Source organism: Carassius auratus, chromosome 2 (genome assembly GCF_003368295.1).
Source record: "Carassius auratus strain Wakin chromosome 2, ASM336829v1, whole genome shotgun sequence".
NCBI classification, from domain to species: domain Eukaryota; kingdom Metazoa; phylum Chordata; class Actinopteri; order Cypriniformes; family Cyprinidae; genus Carassius; species Carassius auratus.
The window spans coordinates 26,977,107-26,994,424 of record NC_039244.1 but is presented as its reverse complement, the minus strand read 5'-3'; the positions used below and the strand labels follow the sequence as shown (position 1 = coordinate 26,994,424).

Here is a 17,318-nt window from a genome sequence, read left to right as displayed (position 1 = left end):
TAAACTCAACCCATCTTCACGGAAAAAGGAAGCATATAAGATTTAATAATAATTAAAAAAGGACTTTACATATCTGTAAGATTTCCAGAATATTTATTTAGGCCTAAGTAATTTGTGTGTTTTAAGCTACTTAGAGTGGTGTATGTTTCTTGTGTGTTTTAATTTTTTAAATAATATTTGGCAAAAACAAACATACCAACAAACAACGTTTCATGTGCAGGCGTTGTTTTTCGGGCACTTTTACATCAACCGCGTGGCTTTAAATGATCAATCCAATCAAGAAAAAGAAATGCCGAATCCTAAGCCCCGCCCACTTCGACCTGTCTCTGTTTTCCGCTCTACAGGGTTGCATTTCTCCGGGCTGCACTGACTTTCCTCGCAGAGCGCCACCCATCTCCTCATCTCTAAACTCCTGTCTCCGTTCACCTCTGCATTCGGACGCGCATCCTCTCATCCAGCAGCAGCCCGAGTGTCTCAGTGGCCGGAACCGAGGGCCTTATAAGGAAATGATCTCACCGGAGCTTAATTTTAATTTATTTACGAGTGACCTTTCACATTACTTCAAAAACCAAGTTAAAGTCGGGCTATTTGGCTCTGGGGTTGGACTGTCAGTGGTGCTCGGATTCAGCGCCGCTTATGCCTGCTATTACCTGATCTCTGTGGCCAAGGTAAGGTGACTGTGTATCCGAGTCGGCTGCGTTCACATGACCACATAAATGGACTGATTCGGATGCTCGTGCACGCGATTGGGTCATATTTGCAGAGAACTGGTGGCAAATGATGTCATAATGCATGCCAGTATTTGACTCAGTCCGCATAATGTAATCTTACGCGAGTGCACAGCGGATATTAATGTCATAATGCGCCTTGGAATATGTATTCAAGCTTTCATCTGTCAAAGGAATTATCTTGCTGCCATGTTGAAACATATGCACGGGTAAAAATAGTGCCCTAAAAGCATATTTCCCCTTTTTTACAGCTAAGACAGGGAAATAGATTTTAAGGTAGTGACTCTGCATATTGTATAATAGTTCACTAGTGTTCTCATTTTCACCACACTGAACAAAACACTGATTGGTTTTTAAAGGTTGATAGACAATAATGAAATCAGTTGTTCAGCAAGATTGTCTCTAGACAAAGCTCAAATATATCTGTATGGTGCACACAGAAATATAAAACTATACAATTATAATTTATTTAGCAGACTATTAAAACTACTATTATAACATATTCATAAGCTATTCTATCAAGTCACTCGGTTTCTTTAGGGTTAAAAGTTAATTTTCTTGATAATTTTTTTTTTTTTTGCAAATATATGTCACAATTTCATTCTATTTGTATTATAATAAAATAATACAATATATTTTAATTTTATATAAAATTATTTGTATTTAATTTAATTGATTTTATTATTTATTAATATATATATGATTGTTATTATTATAATAATAATATAATATTTTATCATAAAATAATACAGTATATTTATAATTTGATATCAAATGTATTTTTTTTATTAACCATCATTATAATAATTATGTAAGATATATTATGATTGTTATTATTATATTATATTTATTATTATTATATGTATTTTATCAAATAAAGTTGTAATAGAATTAATAAATGTGTATTGTATATTATGATTATAATAGTAATTGTTATCATATATTTACTAAAAAGTCTTAGTATTATCAAAATAAATCAATCAATTTCTATTCTACAAATATTTTGAACTGTCTCAACTGTCTTGCTCTTTGCAGAAGCCCATACTGATAGCTGGAGGAAAGAAGTTTCATCAGTTCCTGAGGGAGAAATGCCCTGTGGTCTCAGAGACGTACTATCCCACGTTCTGGTGCTGGGAGAGCCGGGTGCAAACGCTGCTCAGACCCTTCGTGACCGCCAAGCCCTTGGTCAACTACAGAAAGTGAGCACATTTCCCTCACAGTCAGAATGTGTTTAGTGTTGTGTTTGTGGCAGGATGACGGTTTACAAAGCCCATAAATGCTTTCGACGAAATGCACAAATATTGGTATTATTGGTCAGAGGAAGTTAGGTTAGTTTAGGCAGGAAATAAGCATTTTCTCTGAATTTGAATACTTACTGTATATGCCAACTTTATTCATAATAAAGTAGACATACAATATTTGCCATTGGGGTTCTTTAACAGTCCTGAGGAGCAGGGAAGCAGTCGTTGTCCTTCTGAAGTTAATTTTGCAGAAAGCTGGGTCTCCTTTGGCTGAAAGATACTTCAGAATCAAAGCAGGTTTCGTATTTATGCTGAAGTTGCCACCGTTTCTCCACTTGAACACTTGTTTTGCCTTCTTTAACATATGAAAGTGCTCTTGATAGATGATCAGAGAGCTCCTTTCAGCATTCATTTCATTGATTGTCTGATGCAGAAGGAGAGTAGCTCTAATGTTCAGAGGAGTCCCGTTCTCAGCAGTATAAAGAGAGAAAGAGAAGGTGTAGCTTATATCAGCTTTCATATTCTGATGATTGCATGTAATGGGAATCAAACACTGATGCAAGTATAGAGGGTCATATTTCACCCCATAACCAAAGTGACAAAAAATAAATAAATTATGTTTTATAGAAAGAAAACATATTTTACAAATTAATTCAGTATGTATAAAGAAATTTACTGTACATAAAAAAGCATAGTTGAGAAAAAAATGCATGAAATGAAAATATATAGTCAATGTTATATTTTTTTTAAATATATTTATTGTAATTTTTAGATGTATGTTTTTGATTGCATTGCAAAAATATATATTTTTTTACTTTGTAATTATTTTTACTCTTACAATTGATTGCAAACTTGCATTCAGATCTGCCTACAATCCAATCAATACATTGATTCAATGCAGCTTCACCGTAAGAAACATGAAAATATCAGTAATAATGTTGTAAAATTCTTCAATTATGAAACAAATCAGTTGGAAATTAAGAAATTAATATTAGTCATGTTGCAGTTGTACTGTAAAATAAAGTCATTATTACTGTTATTTGTTGTATTTTACATTGAAATTGTATTTTTACCTTAATTTGTTCAATTCAGTTAAGAAATATATGCTACTTCTGTTATGTCACAACTTTAAAGCATCTGATATTTGAACATTGTTTAAATAAAATACTCAACATTTGCTTTAACTCAGTTTGTTGGTGAAATAGTGTATTGTGTGGTGAATAGCAGCATGTTTATGTATATCAGCATGTATAAACAGTCAGTTATTGATTTGGTTAAACTGATTCAGTGCTGCAGTGTATCTCTCACTAAAGCAATTTAGAGGCTAAAATGGCCCCTGCATTTCTGCTCTGTGATCAGAAAAGATGCATGCACGCAAAAACAGTAGTATCCACCATTCTGTTTCGACTCGTCACCTGCATTGCTTTTAGCAGAATTATAAGCAATAGTTAATCTGTTTCCTCTGTCTCAATATGCAGTGGTCGTGAGAGATGCACATGTGTCTGAGTGAGCAAATCTGCTTACAGATCCTGCTGTTTGTATGGAATAATCGAGGACAGTGTTTGAAGTCAAGGGCATCTGAGTTTGACCGTCCCAGCAGCTGCACATTCCCATTAGGACGGAAGGGTGTGATGCATGCTGGGACTCACTGACTGCTCTTGTGTGTGTTGCCATCCATCTCTGACACTGCCGACGAGCTTCAATGCCATGTAGTCAGGTGTGAAATGGGAGCTTCTGTTTTGGAAACTGAATGTTCTAGGAGTACAAATCCAAACGAGAGAGCAACATCAAATACCAGCAATATTTGTGCATTCTATTCAGATATATTGTCTAAAATCTTGGCACCGAAGGAATCTAGGTTTGTTGAATGTCACAGATAGTAGTTTTGACTAAATAACCAAAGTATTTTGATTTGTGTTTGCTGTACAAAACTTGCAATATAAGTATATTTGGCAAGGCTTTGATAAACATTAAAACTCAATGTATTTCAAAGTTATATCATTTATTTAGTGTTTTATATATTATAGTTTGTTTAAAAGTTTGTAATAAACAGTATTGACATTAAAAATACTTAAATTATAAAACACAGATCAAATACTTTCAACAGTATTGCAGTGAAAAAACAAATGGAGTAATGCAGGTAAATAAGTCAAGCAATTTAGAGTATAGATGGAGAGGTAACTGGTGTTTACTGTCTCTGCAGGTCATAGACATGAGGTACCAGGAATGCACATACCTTGTCTTCTTTTAGGTAAGTATCCAGGTTATGTCAAACACAGGAACTCAGGTGAAACACCGGAGAACGAAGGAGACAGGAACTCTGGAGAATACAGTCTTAACCAGACAACTAGGGTATAAGAGCTGTGTGCTTAAATAGGGCGGGTTAACAAGGTGAACGGTCAGGTGTGGTTCAAGTGCCGGTGTGAATCAAGGAGCATGATGAGAACTGTAGTCCAGATGTGACCAAGGGAAAGACAATAGATCTTGACAGTACTCCACCTCCAGAAGGTGTGTCCTCGTGCCAAGAAGAGGACCACCAGAGAGGAAGGATAGATGCCCTGGACACGTGGTAGGTGCTAGGAAGGTAACCAAGGCTGTGCCAATATACTGGAGTGACTCCAGGGTGGCACCGGTAACTCAGGGAACCAAGGAGGTGCTGGTAGCTCAGGGAGGTGCCAGCATTACAGGATACCAAGGAGGTGCCTGCAGCAAAGAAGGCCAGGGAGGTACAGGGGGCACTGGAGGCTCAGGGAATACTGGAAACACAAGGGAGCAACTGGAGATACAGATGGCGCTAGAGAATTCTATAGTGAAAGTGTGCTCCGGGTGAGTTTTGGGGCCACCTGGCTGAGCACTGGGGTGAGAGCAGGCTCCTGACTGAGCTCTTGGGAGAGAGCGGCCCAAACACAAATAATTACCAGAGCCATTACAGACAGCATTGTAGACTCTGAGATGAGCTCCGGGCCTGAAGTGGACTCTGAGATGAGCTCCGGGCCTGGAGTGGACTCTGAGATGAGCTCCGGGCCTGGAGTGGACTCTGAGATGAGTTACGGGACTGGAGTGGACCCTGAGATGAGCTCTGGGGCTGGAGTGGACTCTGAGATGAGTTACGGGACTGGAGTGGACCCTGAGATGAGCTCTGGGGCTGGAGTGGACTCTGAGATGAGTTACGGGGCTGGAGTGGACTCTGAGATGAGCTCTGGTGCTGGAGTGGACCCTGAGATGAGCTCCGTCCTGAGATGAGTTCCGGGGCTGGAGTGGACCCTGAGATGAGCTCTGGTGCTGGAGTGGACCCTGAGATGAGCTCCGTCCTGAGATGAGCTCCGGGCCTGGAGTGGACCCTGAGATGAGCTCTGGGGCTGGAGTGGACTCTGAGATGAGCTCCGGGCCTGGAGTGGACTCTGAGATGAGCTCCGGGGCTGGAGTGGACTATGAGATGAGCTCCGGGGCTGGAGTGGACTATGAGATGAGCTCCTGGGCTGGAGTGGGCTCTCAAATGAGCTCCTGGGCTGGAGTGGACTCTGAGATGAGCTCCGGGGCTGGAGTGGACTCCGAGATGAGCTCCGGGGCTGGAGTGGACTCTGAGATGAGCTCCTGGGCTGGAGTGGGCTCTCAGACGAGCTCCTGGGCTGGAGTGGACTCTGAGATGAGCTCCGGGGCTGGAGTGGACTCTGAGATGAGCTACGGGGCTGGAGTGGACTCTGAGATGAGCTCCTGGGCTGGAGTGGGCTCTCAGACGAGCTCCTGGGCTGGAGTGGGCTCTCAGACGAGCTCCTGGGCTGGAGTGGACTCTGAGACGAGCTCCGGGGCTGGAGTGGACTCTCAGATGAGCTCCGGGGCTGGAGCTAACACTGGAGCCAACTCAGGGGCTGGAGCCGAAGCTGGAGCAGATTCAGGAGTAGGAGCCGAAGCTGGAGGTGATTTAGAGGCTGGAGCCGACGCTGGAGGGGACTCAGGGGCAGGAGCAGACTCCGGGGCTGGAGCCGAAGCTGGAGGCAATTTAGAGGGTGGAGCCAAAGCTGGAGGGGACTCAGGGGCTAAAGCAGACTCCGGGGCTGGAGCCGAAGCTGGAGGCGATTTAGAGGGTGGAGCCAAACCTGGAGCAGACTCAAGGGGTTGGAGCCAACACTGGAGTAAACCCTCGATGGCTGGAGCTGACGCTGGAGGCGAATCAGGGGCTTGAGGTGAAGAATGTGATGTTCTGGAGAAAGATCGACTGAGCAAGAGTGCATAAGGGATATATTGCTCCAATGAGCAGTTGTTACTATCCAAGGGCATTGAGTATAATGATTCATACAAACCTCCATGGAAGATTGTTATAAAAAATTTAACCTCCAAATAGACGGAGGAGGCCAAGCCCAAGAATTCCTCTGCATATTGGGTAAGGTGACGGCCATTTTGTGAGAGGAGTATAGCAGTTCAGCTTAATGGAGAGGAATGCTTGTACTGTGATCAGTGTAGGTCTGGTCTTCTGTTACGGATCACAGACAGATGGACAATTCAACAACAGTTCAGTTTTATTGCAGTGATGAGCAAATGGAGTAATGCAGGTAAGTAAATAGAGGTAAGAGCAATTCAGAGTATAGATGGAGAGGTAACTGGTGTTTACTGTCTCTGCAGGTGCTGGAGAGATCATAGATGTGGAGATGAGGTACCAGGAATGCACACACCTCATCTTCTTTTAGGTAAGTATCCAGGTTACGTCAAACACAGGGAGACTCGGGAGCTCAGGAGGAACTGATGGAGAAATGATGGAGACATGAACTCTGGAGAATACAGTCTTAACTCTAAACGAGACCAGCTTAGGGTAAGCTGTGAGCTTAAGTAGGGTGAGTTAACGAGGTGAATGGTGTTGGCAGTGGTTCAAGACTGACTGAGTGCAGGTGTGGATCAAGGAGCATGATGGGAACTGTAATGCAGATGTGACTGAGCGAAAGACCGGAGATCGTGACACAAATTCAATTGAACATAAAGAATTGAAACAAAAATATAATATAATTTTACAGTTACAAGATACAGTACAAAATAAAATGAAGCCTTTTTTTCTTAAATGCACACAGTTTTTTATTTTAAAGTGAAACAGTATTTATGCAGTATTAATATTTCCTCTTTTCTTTATTATTTTCATTTATTAATAATATGTATAATTGTTAATAATAATACTAAGTATTATTATTATAATAAAAAAATATAACAAACCTGCTTTTTTAATACCATTTTTAATTGTAGTAAATTAAATAAATAAATTAATAATAGTAATATATTTGCAATGGTAATATTTCCTATTTTATTTAATATTTTAATTTATCTTGATACATAATCACAACATTTTGACCCAAATTGTGAAGCCCTACACAAAGTACAGCAAAACTGGAGCTAGTTATTAAATATAAATTTGATTTCCCCCCAAAATTGTGCAGAAATAGTGTCATTATTTTGGCCTTAGTGTCAGTATACGTTGAATTAAATTTTGTTAGAAAGTAAGATGTTTGATGAAAGAAATAAGCACTATATTTTTTATTCTTCTGCAGAAATATTTCTGAAAGTCGATAGATTGTCATTGGTAGACGTGCCAGATTGGTTTCTCATTCTCTATACGGCATTTTGAAAGGTGGGATTTACATGTCTATAAAAAACTTTCCCACATTCAGAGAGCAGGCTGTTCTTGATGGCAGTGACTGCAGACAGACTTGATCTAGAGTGCATATTTCATGATGGCTCTGAAATTACATCGCACACATGTAGCTCTGCATGTTATCTGCTCGCTGAGAAAGCTGCTTTAGTGTAGAGCTGTAAGACAACACGAGAGCCCTTTGACACAGATTCTCTCCTCAGCATCTCTGCAGGACTACCAGCAGAATCATGATGAGGCCAAATAAAACAACAGAAGAGGCCATCCACTGTAAATACATCATGAGCAGTATCGCGTGAATTTAGGCAATTTTGTGAATATATATCAACTGTATCTAAAGGTTGACCTTGATATAGAAGACTTACTTTTTAAAAGTAATTTTTAGTAAATAGCGTGTCAAATAAGTGTTTAACAGTTAATCTGTGTACACATTATATACTATGATTAAAGTTTGGGGTCTGTACTAATTGTTTTAATGTTTTTGAAAAAAAAGATTATGCTTACATATGAAGTATTTATTAGACAAAACACTAAAAACAGTAATATTATGAAATAATGTTAAAGTTTTTAAATAATTGTATCCTATTTGCATATATTTAAAAATGTCATTTATTTCTGCGAAGAAAAGGCTCATTTTTAGTGTCTTCAGTCTCACAGGATCCTTCAAAAATAATTATATTTTTTTCTATTTGCTGCTCAAGAAATACTTCTTATTACAGTTGTGCTGCTTCATTTTTGGTGAAAAAATATTTTACAGTCTTTTACAGTGGATTGCACATAAATATCTGCTTCATTCAGTGCTCTTTTTGTTTTCTGTCTTATAAAATATCCTGTTTTTATTTTAGTAAACCCTTTTGGACATTTTCGCATTTTCCTGTTTGCTGGATAAGATCGAATGATTGATTCAAAGGCGGAATGATTCATTTTTAATGGGGCTTGAGCTTGCATATAAAAGCACAAACTGTTTTAAAGGCATTTGCACATAAGAACAAAGCACATTATTTTGTTCCCAATCCAATCCAATTGCATTCATACTGTACATTTTAAGTGGCTTAAGAGGCCGCTGTGGTGTGATACGGATTGCTATGCAACCCTTGTACTACCATGGGACTTTGTGATACTTTTGTTAGTTGAGTAACATTCCTATAACAGTTTCTCTTTGTACTATTCATGAGCGCTTAAGCTAGTATTAACACACAATTCCACAGTTTAACTGAATGTTCCTCTGACTAAATTAAGCTGTTCTGTGTGTCCGGCAGTGAGCTCATTACAGCACCAGATGGAGGCCAGATCTCTCTGGATTGGTTTGACAATGATGACAGCGAGTCCCACCCGGACCAGTCCACGCGCCCCACTGTGCTGCTGCTCCCGGGACTGACGGGCACAAGCCGCGAATCCTACATCCTACATATGGTACAGCAAAGCCGGGATCTGGGCTACAGGTGAGCAGCCTGGTTCACAGCCTTTCATTTAGAAAAGGCTCATGCTTGCTCTCTCGACAAAGAATGCTTGTGATATATAGAACACAATTAAGCAATTTCCAGTCCAGCCACAGTGCAAAAATGATAACACGTCAGGGTTGCCATATCTATTAACAAAACTAGCCCAAATAGTCAAAACTCTTCCACTCCCATTGAATTTAGCTGTGTACTGGAACAATGACTCACAGACAACTTCTATGATACTTGTGATCATCGTATGGTGCTCAATTCTTTAAGTCTCATTAATATAGATAAACTGATGTGTGGTATGCTTATATCAGATATTTTACAACATCTTTGGACCTGAGTCATCACATCACAATTTCTCAGTTTCAGTAATGCACAATTGTGCTCTCCTTTATCTTCAGCTTCAACTCTACCTGCATGTGTAATGGACTTCAGAAGCAACATAATTTCCATTAGCTGTGCATATTTTGTACTGAAATATTCAGAAAGGCCTGAACGGATGCTTTTGTAAGCTTTATGCCACAACTGTGCTAGATCATATGTAGCTGTGATGTAGATCAATGCATTACACGTGCCTACAGTAACCCTGGAACATCTTTGTCAGACTCCACTTTTAAAGCTGCTAGAGAGAGAGAGAGAGAGAGAGAGAGAGAGAGAGAGAGAGGGAGAGGGAGAGGGAGAAACAGAGAGAGTCAACAAACAGCTGAGCTATGTATTAAAGCCTTCAGGGATGCAGAGACGGGCACTTTCTCTCCTTTTGGGCATCTGTCAGGAGCTCATTCTTGTAAACCTCGAGAGGCGTGAGGCAGTGGGGGCTACAGCAGCTCACTCAGCATTTTTCTTTTGCCTGTTCTCTGCTTAATGAATTGCAGCTTTGACCAGCTTTGCAGCTTAGCTAAGACTTTCCATGGCGCAGCAGAAAACAGCCCACCAGCCGCTAAAGATACACTAACACATAAGCAGTGACATATGTTAGTAGATGTATACTTTTTTTTGCTGCTGAGCATGTAAGCTTTGTATTTTAACCTCTGAAAGTTTAAAGGAGTCATTTGGTGCTGACTTAATGGATGTTTAATCTCAAAAAGCAGCAATTTTGTCAGATGAAGTGCTTATAAATTATGTTGCGGCATCTTAAGCTAAATGAAGTGATAATCTGCATTCAAAATCAATGCAGATACAATGCAGCACTTATTACACAACAAATTAGCAATACATTTATTTATATGACAAGAAATAGACAGCGGAGTAATGTGAGAGGTGTTAAACTAGAGGAAAAAATACAAATAATACCTTGGACAGTGGTCTCTGATACAGTTCAGCAGTCATATTTGATCTCTGAATACCATGACTGACTACACAAAATCAATCATTGCACAGATCCGTGTAATAATGTGTATTATTATGTTCTGGGAGGAAACAGACTAGGTTGGCATAGGAAAATGATACAGGAAAACTCTCACGATAAGTGATTTCAGAGAAGGTGACACCAGTTTTTAAGTGTACATATTTATTATAGGAATATGAAAACCTGGAAATATAAGAAGAATTTCAAATGTAAAGTAATGGGGAATTATTTAAATATTAAAAGTTCTGTAGAATTGACTCTGACCAAATTATTGTTGGGCATTAATACAAATACATAATCTGCTTGGCCTGTGTGCTTATCTTAGGTTGTGTTCCCTAAAATGCTTGTATAAATGTAAGAACCATTTATATTTTTGCAATTATTCATTTAGCTGATCACGTTCTAAGTCACTTTTATCCAAAGTGACGTTCAAATGATTGACGTACTTCCTTAAACTACTAATGAAATATCTCATTTAGAAATACACACCTTTTCTTGTCTTTTTTTTTTACTTGTCAGTAAGAGTGTGGTTTAGTGATTTAAAACTATAATATAATCAACAAAACTGGAAGTAATTTATTTATATAGATGGACGCCTTTAGAACCAGTCAGAATCAAGAATTCCACTATGTTCAAAAACTGTCAAATGTACCATTTCTATGAGTCTTCTCTTGTGTTTTTCAGATGTGTGGTGTTTAATAACAGAGGAGTTTCAGGTGAAAAGTTACTGGTAAGGATCATCTTTTATCTCCTCTTTGTTGAACTTAAACCGAATGTTGTAAAAGCTTTGGCACAGGTGACACACGCTTCTGTCAGCATGAAAATCACCAAATATATGGAGCTTGAGTCATTCGAATTAAAGTTATGTAATATCGTGTGAACAAGCCTTGTATACAAGAGCCTGTCAATAAATCCTTTCCTCTGACTCATGAACTTTGTTGGAATTCAGATGATAATGTTTCTTCATGTGTATTTGCCATCAGAAGAGGTGTAAAATCCCTCAATTCTTCATGTGCTTGAACAAGTTGAAATGTGTTGAGAATGTGTTCATAGAAACCTCTGCAAATGCATGTTTTCCCATTTAAATAACCTAAGGAAATTAAGTTTATGAGTTTCTATTATAATATATCAGCGCAGGTGCATATATTGTACAGTGCAATGTTGCAAACTCTGAGATCATGTTCATACTGTTGACTTTATATAAACCGCATTCGTGCACGGAGACTGTAAGATTCACTGAATATAAAAAAGGATGATATGAGCTTTGGTGTATTTGTGTGTAAGAGCTCTTTCTCTCTCTCTTATGAGTTTATATCTTGTGCTCTAGACACCTAGGACTTACTGTGCAGCGAACACAGAGGATCTGGAGGTGGTCATTGAACATGTCCAGCAGACCATTGACAAAGCTCCGCTCATGGCAGCTGGGGTTTCTATGGGCGGGTGAGTTTAACACACACAGGGGTTTATCCTGCCCTTAAATGGGAATTCAGCTGCTGTGATCACACACACCAGGACACTCTAACACTGGTTTTTTTATAGTGCCTTTAATTAAACAGAGAGGCAGCATGCATTTGCCTTTGGGAAATACCATTTTCAGCATCATTCCTCCAGTCTTCAGTGTCACGTGATCCTTCAGAAATCCTCCTGATATGCTGATTTGTTGATCAAGAAGCATTTATATGATCACTGCTGAAAACAGCTGCTGAATATTTTTGTGGAAATCGTGATTGAACTCTAATTTGGCCTGCGAACTATATGAAGTCTGCTTGTATCTCTGTGAATGAGCGCTGCAGTTTTGTCTACTACACATACTATACTTCATTAATACTTCAAATGTGCAAAAGGAAACAAACCCATACACAACTTGGTTGCACTTTATTTTACAGTACGTGTACTAACATGTACTTATGGTATACTTACAGTGTATTTATCTAAGAAAGTTCTGGTAATACAAGGTAACTACATGGGGTCGGGTAAGGTTTAGGGTTAGGTTCAGGGTTATTACCTAGTTATTACATAGTTATTGTAATTACTAAAATAAGTACATAGTATGTACATGAGGAACAGGACTGTAAAATAAAGTGCTACCCACAACTTAAACATTGCTGTTTCCATAAAAAGCATTATATATCATTCCTGTCTTCTATTATAAAGTGTTCTCAGTTCATGCTTTGTTCATGCATTTATTTCCCTGTCATGTAATGCAGATGAAATTTCCCAGATCCTCACAACATCATTTCAACCTAAATGTATAACTCTTTCTGAGTAAAAGCTGAGTTGGCAGCACAGGGATCTAATCCGCTCTTACAGAAAGAAAAGGGTCAGCTTCACACAGCTTATGTACAGTATATATATATATATATATATATATATATGTGTGTGTGTGTGTGTGTGTGTGTGTGTGTGTGTGTGTGTGTGTGTAGGGCAGTAGCTGAGGTATGCGGGCCCTGGTGCAGACTGTACCCGTGGGCCCTAATAAGCTAATACAGATAAATTAATTATTACAATTAAAATTATTATTAATAGTTTAGGTACAGAAATTTAATCAACGAATGTAAAAGCATTGCATAGTTTTTACTGTTTAAATTATATATAGATTAATCCTTGTTAAAGCTACAACATTCAAGTTATTCAAGAGCTGTGAGTAATTTTCCTGCTCTCTTTTTTTTTTCTTGTATTAACATTAACAATACATACAGCAGCTAGTAAATTAGGCGCAGTTACTTTCATGGATCCAGTATAAAGATACACATCTTTATAAGCTGTTCACTTATGCCATAACCAACAGTTTTCGAGGAGACTCGCCAATAATTTTTTAATGGATTTGTCCATTCAAGCACAATAAGACACAAAAGAGAACTCGATTCTGTGGTTGCGTACAGCATGCGAGTACTAAATTAAGTTCTTTCATGTCTTCTTGCACTTTAAAGTCTCTTGAATGTTTAAACTGGCAACGGGCAATAGTTCGCTTTCGTGACGACATGCAACAAAGTCTCATATCTTGACACCTTGCAGGATGATGCTGGCGAACTATCTGGGTCGGAAGGGCTCGGAGGTGCGTCTGAAGGGAGTGGTGGTTTTCTCGGCAGGCTGGGATGTGTTTGAGTGCACCGCTTCACTGGAGAAGCCCCTGGACCGCTTCCTCTTCAACTCCTACCTCACCAGCTGCCTGCAGGCATCCGTGGACCGGTCAGTGGGGTCAGAAGGGGATAAACCCGGTTTAATTCACTGTAGTCTAGAGTGTTTGTATGTAATGACATCGCCACGTCCTCGACCGCCCCTCTTTTTGGGTCTGATCTCTTTTTGAGTGTTAACAAATGTGCCAAATAAGATTAAATGGAATTTATGTATTTTGCTTCAGTTTCAGAACAGGCTGTTGTAATGAACTGAACACTTCGCACATAAGGGGCTTATTCTACTTTAATTAACTCTCAGTCAGCTAATCAAAAACTTACCACAGAAATGCAATGGCGGTGCCATGGTACAGTTGTGTTTGATATATACTATGATACTACTGAATGGCTGTCTGAAATAGAACACTGGTGTACTACTCTAACTATATGTGTAGTATGCGGTATACTGGGCACAGTATGCACATTTTCTGTACGCATATATTAAACCAATATCCTTCCACATTTGGAACAGAGCTCATTAGTACACATTGGTACGCTCTCCCACAACTTGACCTGCCATTTCTAAACAAAATCTAATTCAAAATGCTAAATATCTTTTGTAAGGGATGACAAATCTGAATTAAATTTGCAATATGATTTTTGTAACATGCCTCACTACATGGTTTGTACTGTTTCCACATACTATTTTTAAGAATTAGTATGCATGCAGTACAGAATAAAATTGAAGAACCATATTTACCACATGGTAAAAAAGTTTCCAAATCTAAATGACCTTTAAAAAGGTGTGTATTTTATGCCTTATTTAAATAATATCCATCCATCCATTTTCCAAACTGCATGTCCAATGCAGGTTTAGAGTATTTGAATAATGTGCTTAAAGGGATAGTTCACCCTCATGTTGTTCCAAACCTGTATGAGTTGCTTTCTTATGTTGAACATAAAAGAAGATAATTTTAAGACATTTTCCTCTTTTCTTTTTGCAGTCACAGAACCATTCTTGAAAAAAAATATGACATAGACCATGTGATGAAGGTGAGTTATTCATTCTGACTTACACAATATTGTGTCACATTTGTCACATGTTAATGTAGTCGTATTACTGCTTGCATTCCACAGGCTAAAACAATCCGAGAGTTTGATGAACGTTTCACATCGGTCATGTTCGGTTATCCATCCAATGATGACTACTATCGAGACGCGAGCCCCATTCACAAGATCAAGTCTGTGCAGGTGCCAATGCTGTGCCTCAACGCAGCGGACGATGTCTTTTCCCCCAATCATGGTGAGTCGGCCAGGTTTATTAGGCCTGCATGAGAGACTATAGCCCATTAGAAAGTGTATTTTCCTTATTTTTAAGAAAATGTGACATTTAAGTTTAGGGCTGAAGTGAAAGAAACTTCAATTTTGCCCAGCCTGTTGACTTTGTCCCATCCATGTTGAGCTAAAAGAGGTCTTTGTTCTTTCAGCCTTTCCAGTAGAGGCAGTAAAGCAAAACCCCAATGTGGCCCTGCTCATTACCTGTCACGGCGGCCATATTGGATTTCTGGAGGGTCTTTGGCCACGGCAGAGCACCTACATGGACAGAGTTTTTCGCCAGTTCACCAAGGCCATGTTTGAGAATGGCAGCGGTCTGGATGATCTCCACTGACCTTCTCTTTCCATTCCCTCTACAGCCATGAGCAAAAAAATCTCAAAATGAAGGCCACAGGTTCACTTGAGGGCCAAGATATTTTTTTTTTGTCTGTTTTTTATTTATTTATTTAAGTAGTCATATTTGATTTGCATTTCTGAAACAAAGGTTCTTCTTTGGCTCACATGTTCCATCCGTCCATCCATTGGTGCACTTATTTGTTTCTTAATTGCATGTCTGTGTATCACTCTCTTAATTATGGATTTTTAAACATGACTAAACATCCACCTGGACCACTGAATCATTCACTAGGTGATATTACTCAACATCAATCCACATGAGAGCGAGAACATCCAGAAAAACATCGTTAGTAGCCCTAAAACCTATTGGGACCATGTCAAAAAGAAATGTCCTGATTCACTAATAAAATAATAATAATAAAAAAAGATATATATATATTTTTGCATAAATAAAAATGAAGCTTCATTTAAGAAATACTCATGTTTTGACATTATTCTCAACACAATGAAGTACATTTCCTTTAATCCTTTTGCATATAATGCGTAATTAAATCACCATTATATTTTATTTCAAATATTGGCATGCTGTATACTTATAATAGTCACATTAATTAATCACATTACCTTAACCCTGTAAGTCAGTAAGATCGAAGATCAAATCTTTAGTTAAGCATTAACTGCTTCCTCAGGAGCAATTTTTAAATAAAGAAAAATTAGTTTTTAAATTGTTAAAAATGTAAACATTTAAATTTAAAAACATTATTTACCTCCACCTCCATTTAATTGAGAAATGGACATGTTTTTATAAGATTTTGTCAAATTGCACTACTGTAGAAATGATTGTAGCCAAGAATGTTTGAGGGAATTTGTGCAGTTGTTTTGTGCAAGTCAAAAGATTTTACCTAAAAGATTGATGACCCATGATGCCGTAATACCACGTCCAAGCAAAGAGGTCACAGTCCAGCAACACATTCACCTTCTCATGTAAACGTAAAGGTTTAACTCATTGGTTTCCATTGCAATTGATGCACTGCATCCAGGCCTCCAGTTCAGTTCCTATAGTGTTAAGAAAGGAAGATTAAGCTATTATTGTCATTACAGTATCATTGTAGTGTGTGAAGCCAGTAGATACTTGTGGTCATGTATTTACAGAGAGTATATTTCCAACTATAACTTAATGTTTCTTTAAAGTATCTTAAATGTTACTTTCTTAGTTTCTTTTTAGTTTGTGATTTTTTGGCAAAAAAAACAACAACCAAAAAACAAAAAGACACATATGTGGCTTCAAGGATTCTGTGAATGTGAAAATGACTTGAGCTACTGTTTGTCTAAACTAAAATATGCTTGCTTTGAATTGCCTTTTATATGATGGTGCCATTGAAATCCTATTAACAGCTCCTTAAATGATCTGAAGAATGAAAAAAAAAAGCTATGTGAGAATGGCAGGAATAGTGATGGCAGTGATTTTATGAGGAAGCTCTTTATAATAAACGATGTAACTGTTCCCGAATATAAATGTATGTAGGGATTTTCATGCAGGAATGATATGATGTCCAGAACTAGACATTAGTTATTGAAACCTATGAAACCTCCCAGCCATGTGTTGTATATTAACCTTTGTCTGTTTTTATGATGGCTTCATACTGCGCTTCTAACTTTCAACGCCTTTGCTTCTGTAGACTTTAAAGACGCTTTCCTCTCTGCTTCCCGTCCATCCTGTTCCTGACTGAGTAGCATGTGTCACTGTTCTAAGTGTCTCGAGTAACTGTACTGATATGCATCATATAACCTGTAGCACAACAGACATATTTTTCCATGAAAATATATTTCCTTTTATAGATTTATAAAAGGATTGCGTATTTAACTTGTGCAGCAATAAGTTTTAATACAGGATCTATGTCTGTGTAGAATAAATATATGCACATGTACTTGTATGGATTATAAGTGCATTTGTGGTCTTAAATAAATTCTGGAATTCAACCGTACAGTTTTTCTTTCTAATATATATATAATATAATATATAATATATATATATATATAAGCAATGTGGCAATTATTCATTATTTAATGATTAATTAATTATGCCCTGTTGTAATCTGAATATCACAGTCAAATATCAAATTATGAAATTTCCATGAAT

At 38.2% G+C, this 17,318-nt stretch overlaps 1 protein-coding gene across 1 annotated transcript; it reads left to right on the top strand.

Annotated features, from left to right (window-relative positions):
* The first annotated feature begins 317 nt into the window (after positions 1 to 317).
* LOC113038764 (phospholipase ABHD3-like) lies at positions 318 to 17,156 on the top strand. The gene is made up of 9 exons (XM_026196408.1): positions 318 to 668; positions 1,764 to 1,927; positions 8,861 to 9,043; positions 11,079 to 11,124; positions 11,722 to 11,834; positions 13,410 to 13,583; positions 14,512 to 14,560; positions 14,645 to 14,810; positions 14,995 to 17,156. The coding sequence occupies exons 1-9, from the start codon at positions 507 to 509 to the stop codon at positions 15,174 to 15,176; spliced, it is 1,239 nt and encodes a 412-aa protein (XP_026052193.1). The 5' UTR covers positions 318 to 506; the 3' UTR covers positions 15,177 to 17,156.
* Positions 17,157 to 17,318: the final 162 nt, after the last annotated feature.

What these genes read in the sequence shown, in the direction of transcription:
- LOC113038764 (XM_026196408.1), top strand. Translation starts at nt 507, where the DNA reads ATGATCTCACCGGAGCTTAATTTTAATTTATTTACGAGTGACCTTTCA. An exon ending in ACCTGATCTCTGTGGCCAAG is followed by an intron (nt 669 to 1,763) that starts GTAAGGTGACTG and finishes TGCTCTTTGCAG; the next exon opens with AAGCCCATACTGATAGCTGG. An exon ending in CCCTTGGTCAACTACAGAAA is followed by an intron (nt 1,928 to 8,860) that starts GTGAGCACATTT and finishes TGTGTCCGGCAG; the next exon opens with TGAGCTCATTACAGCACCAG.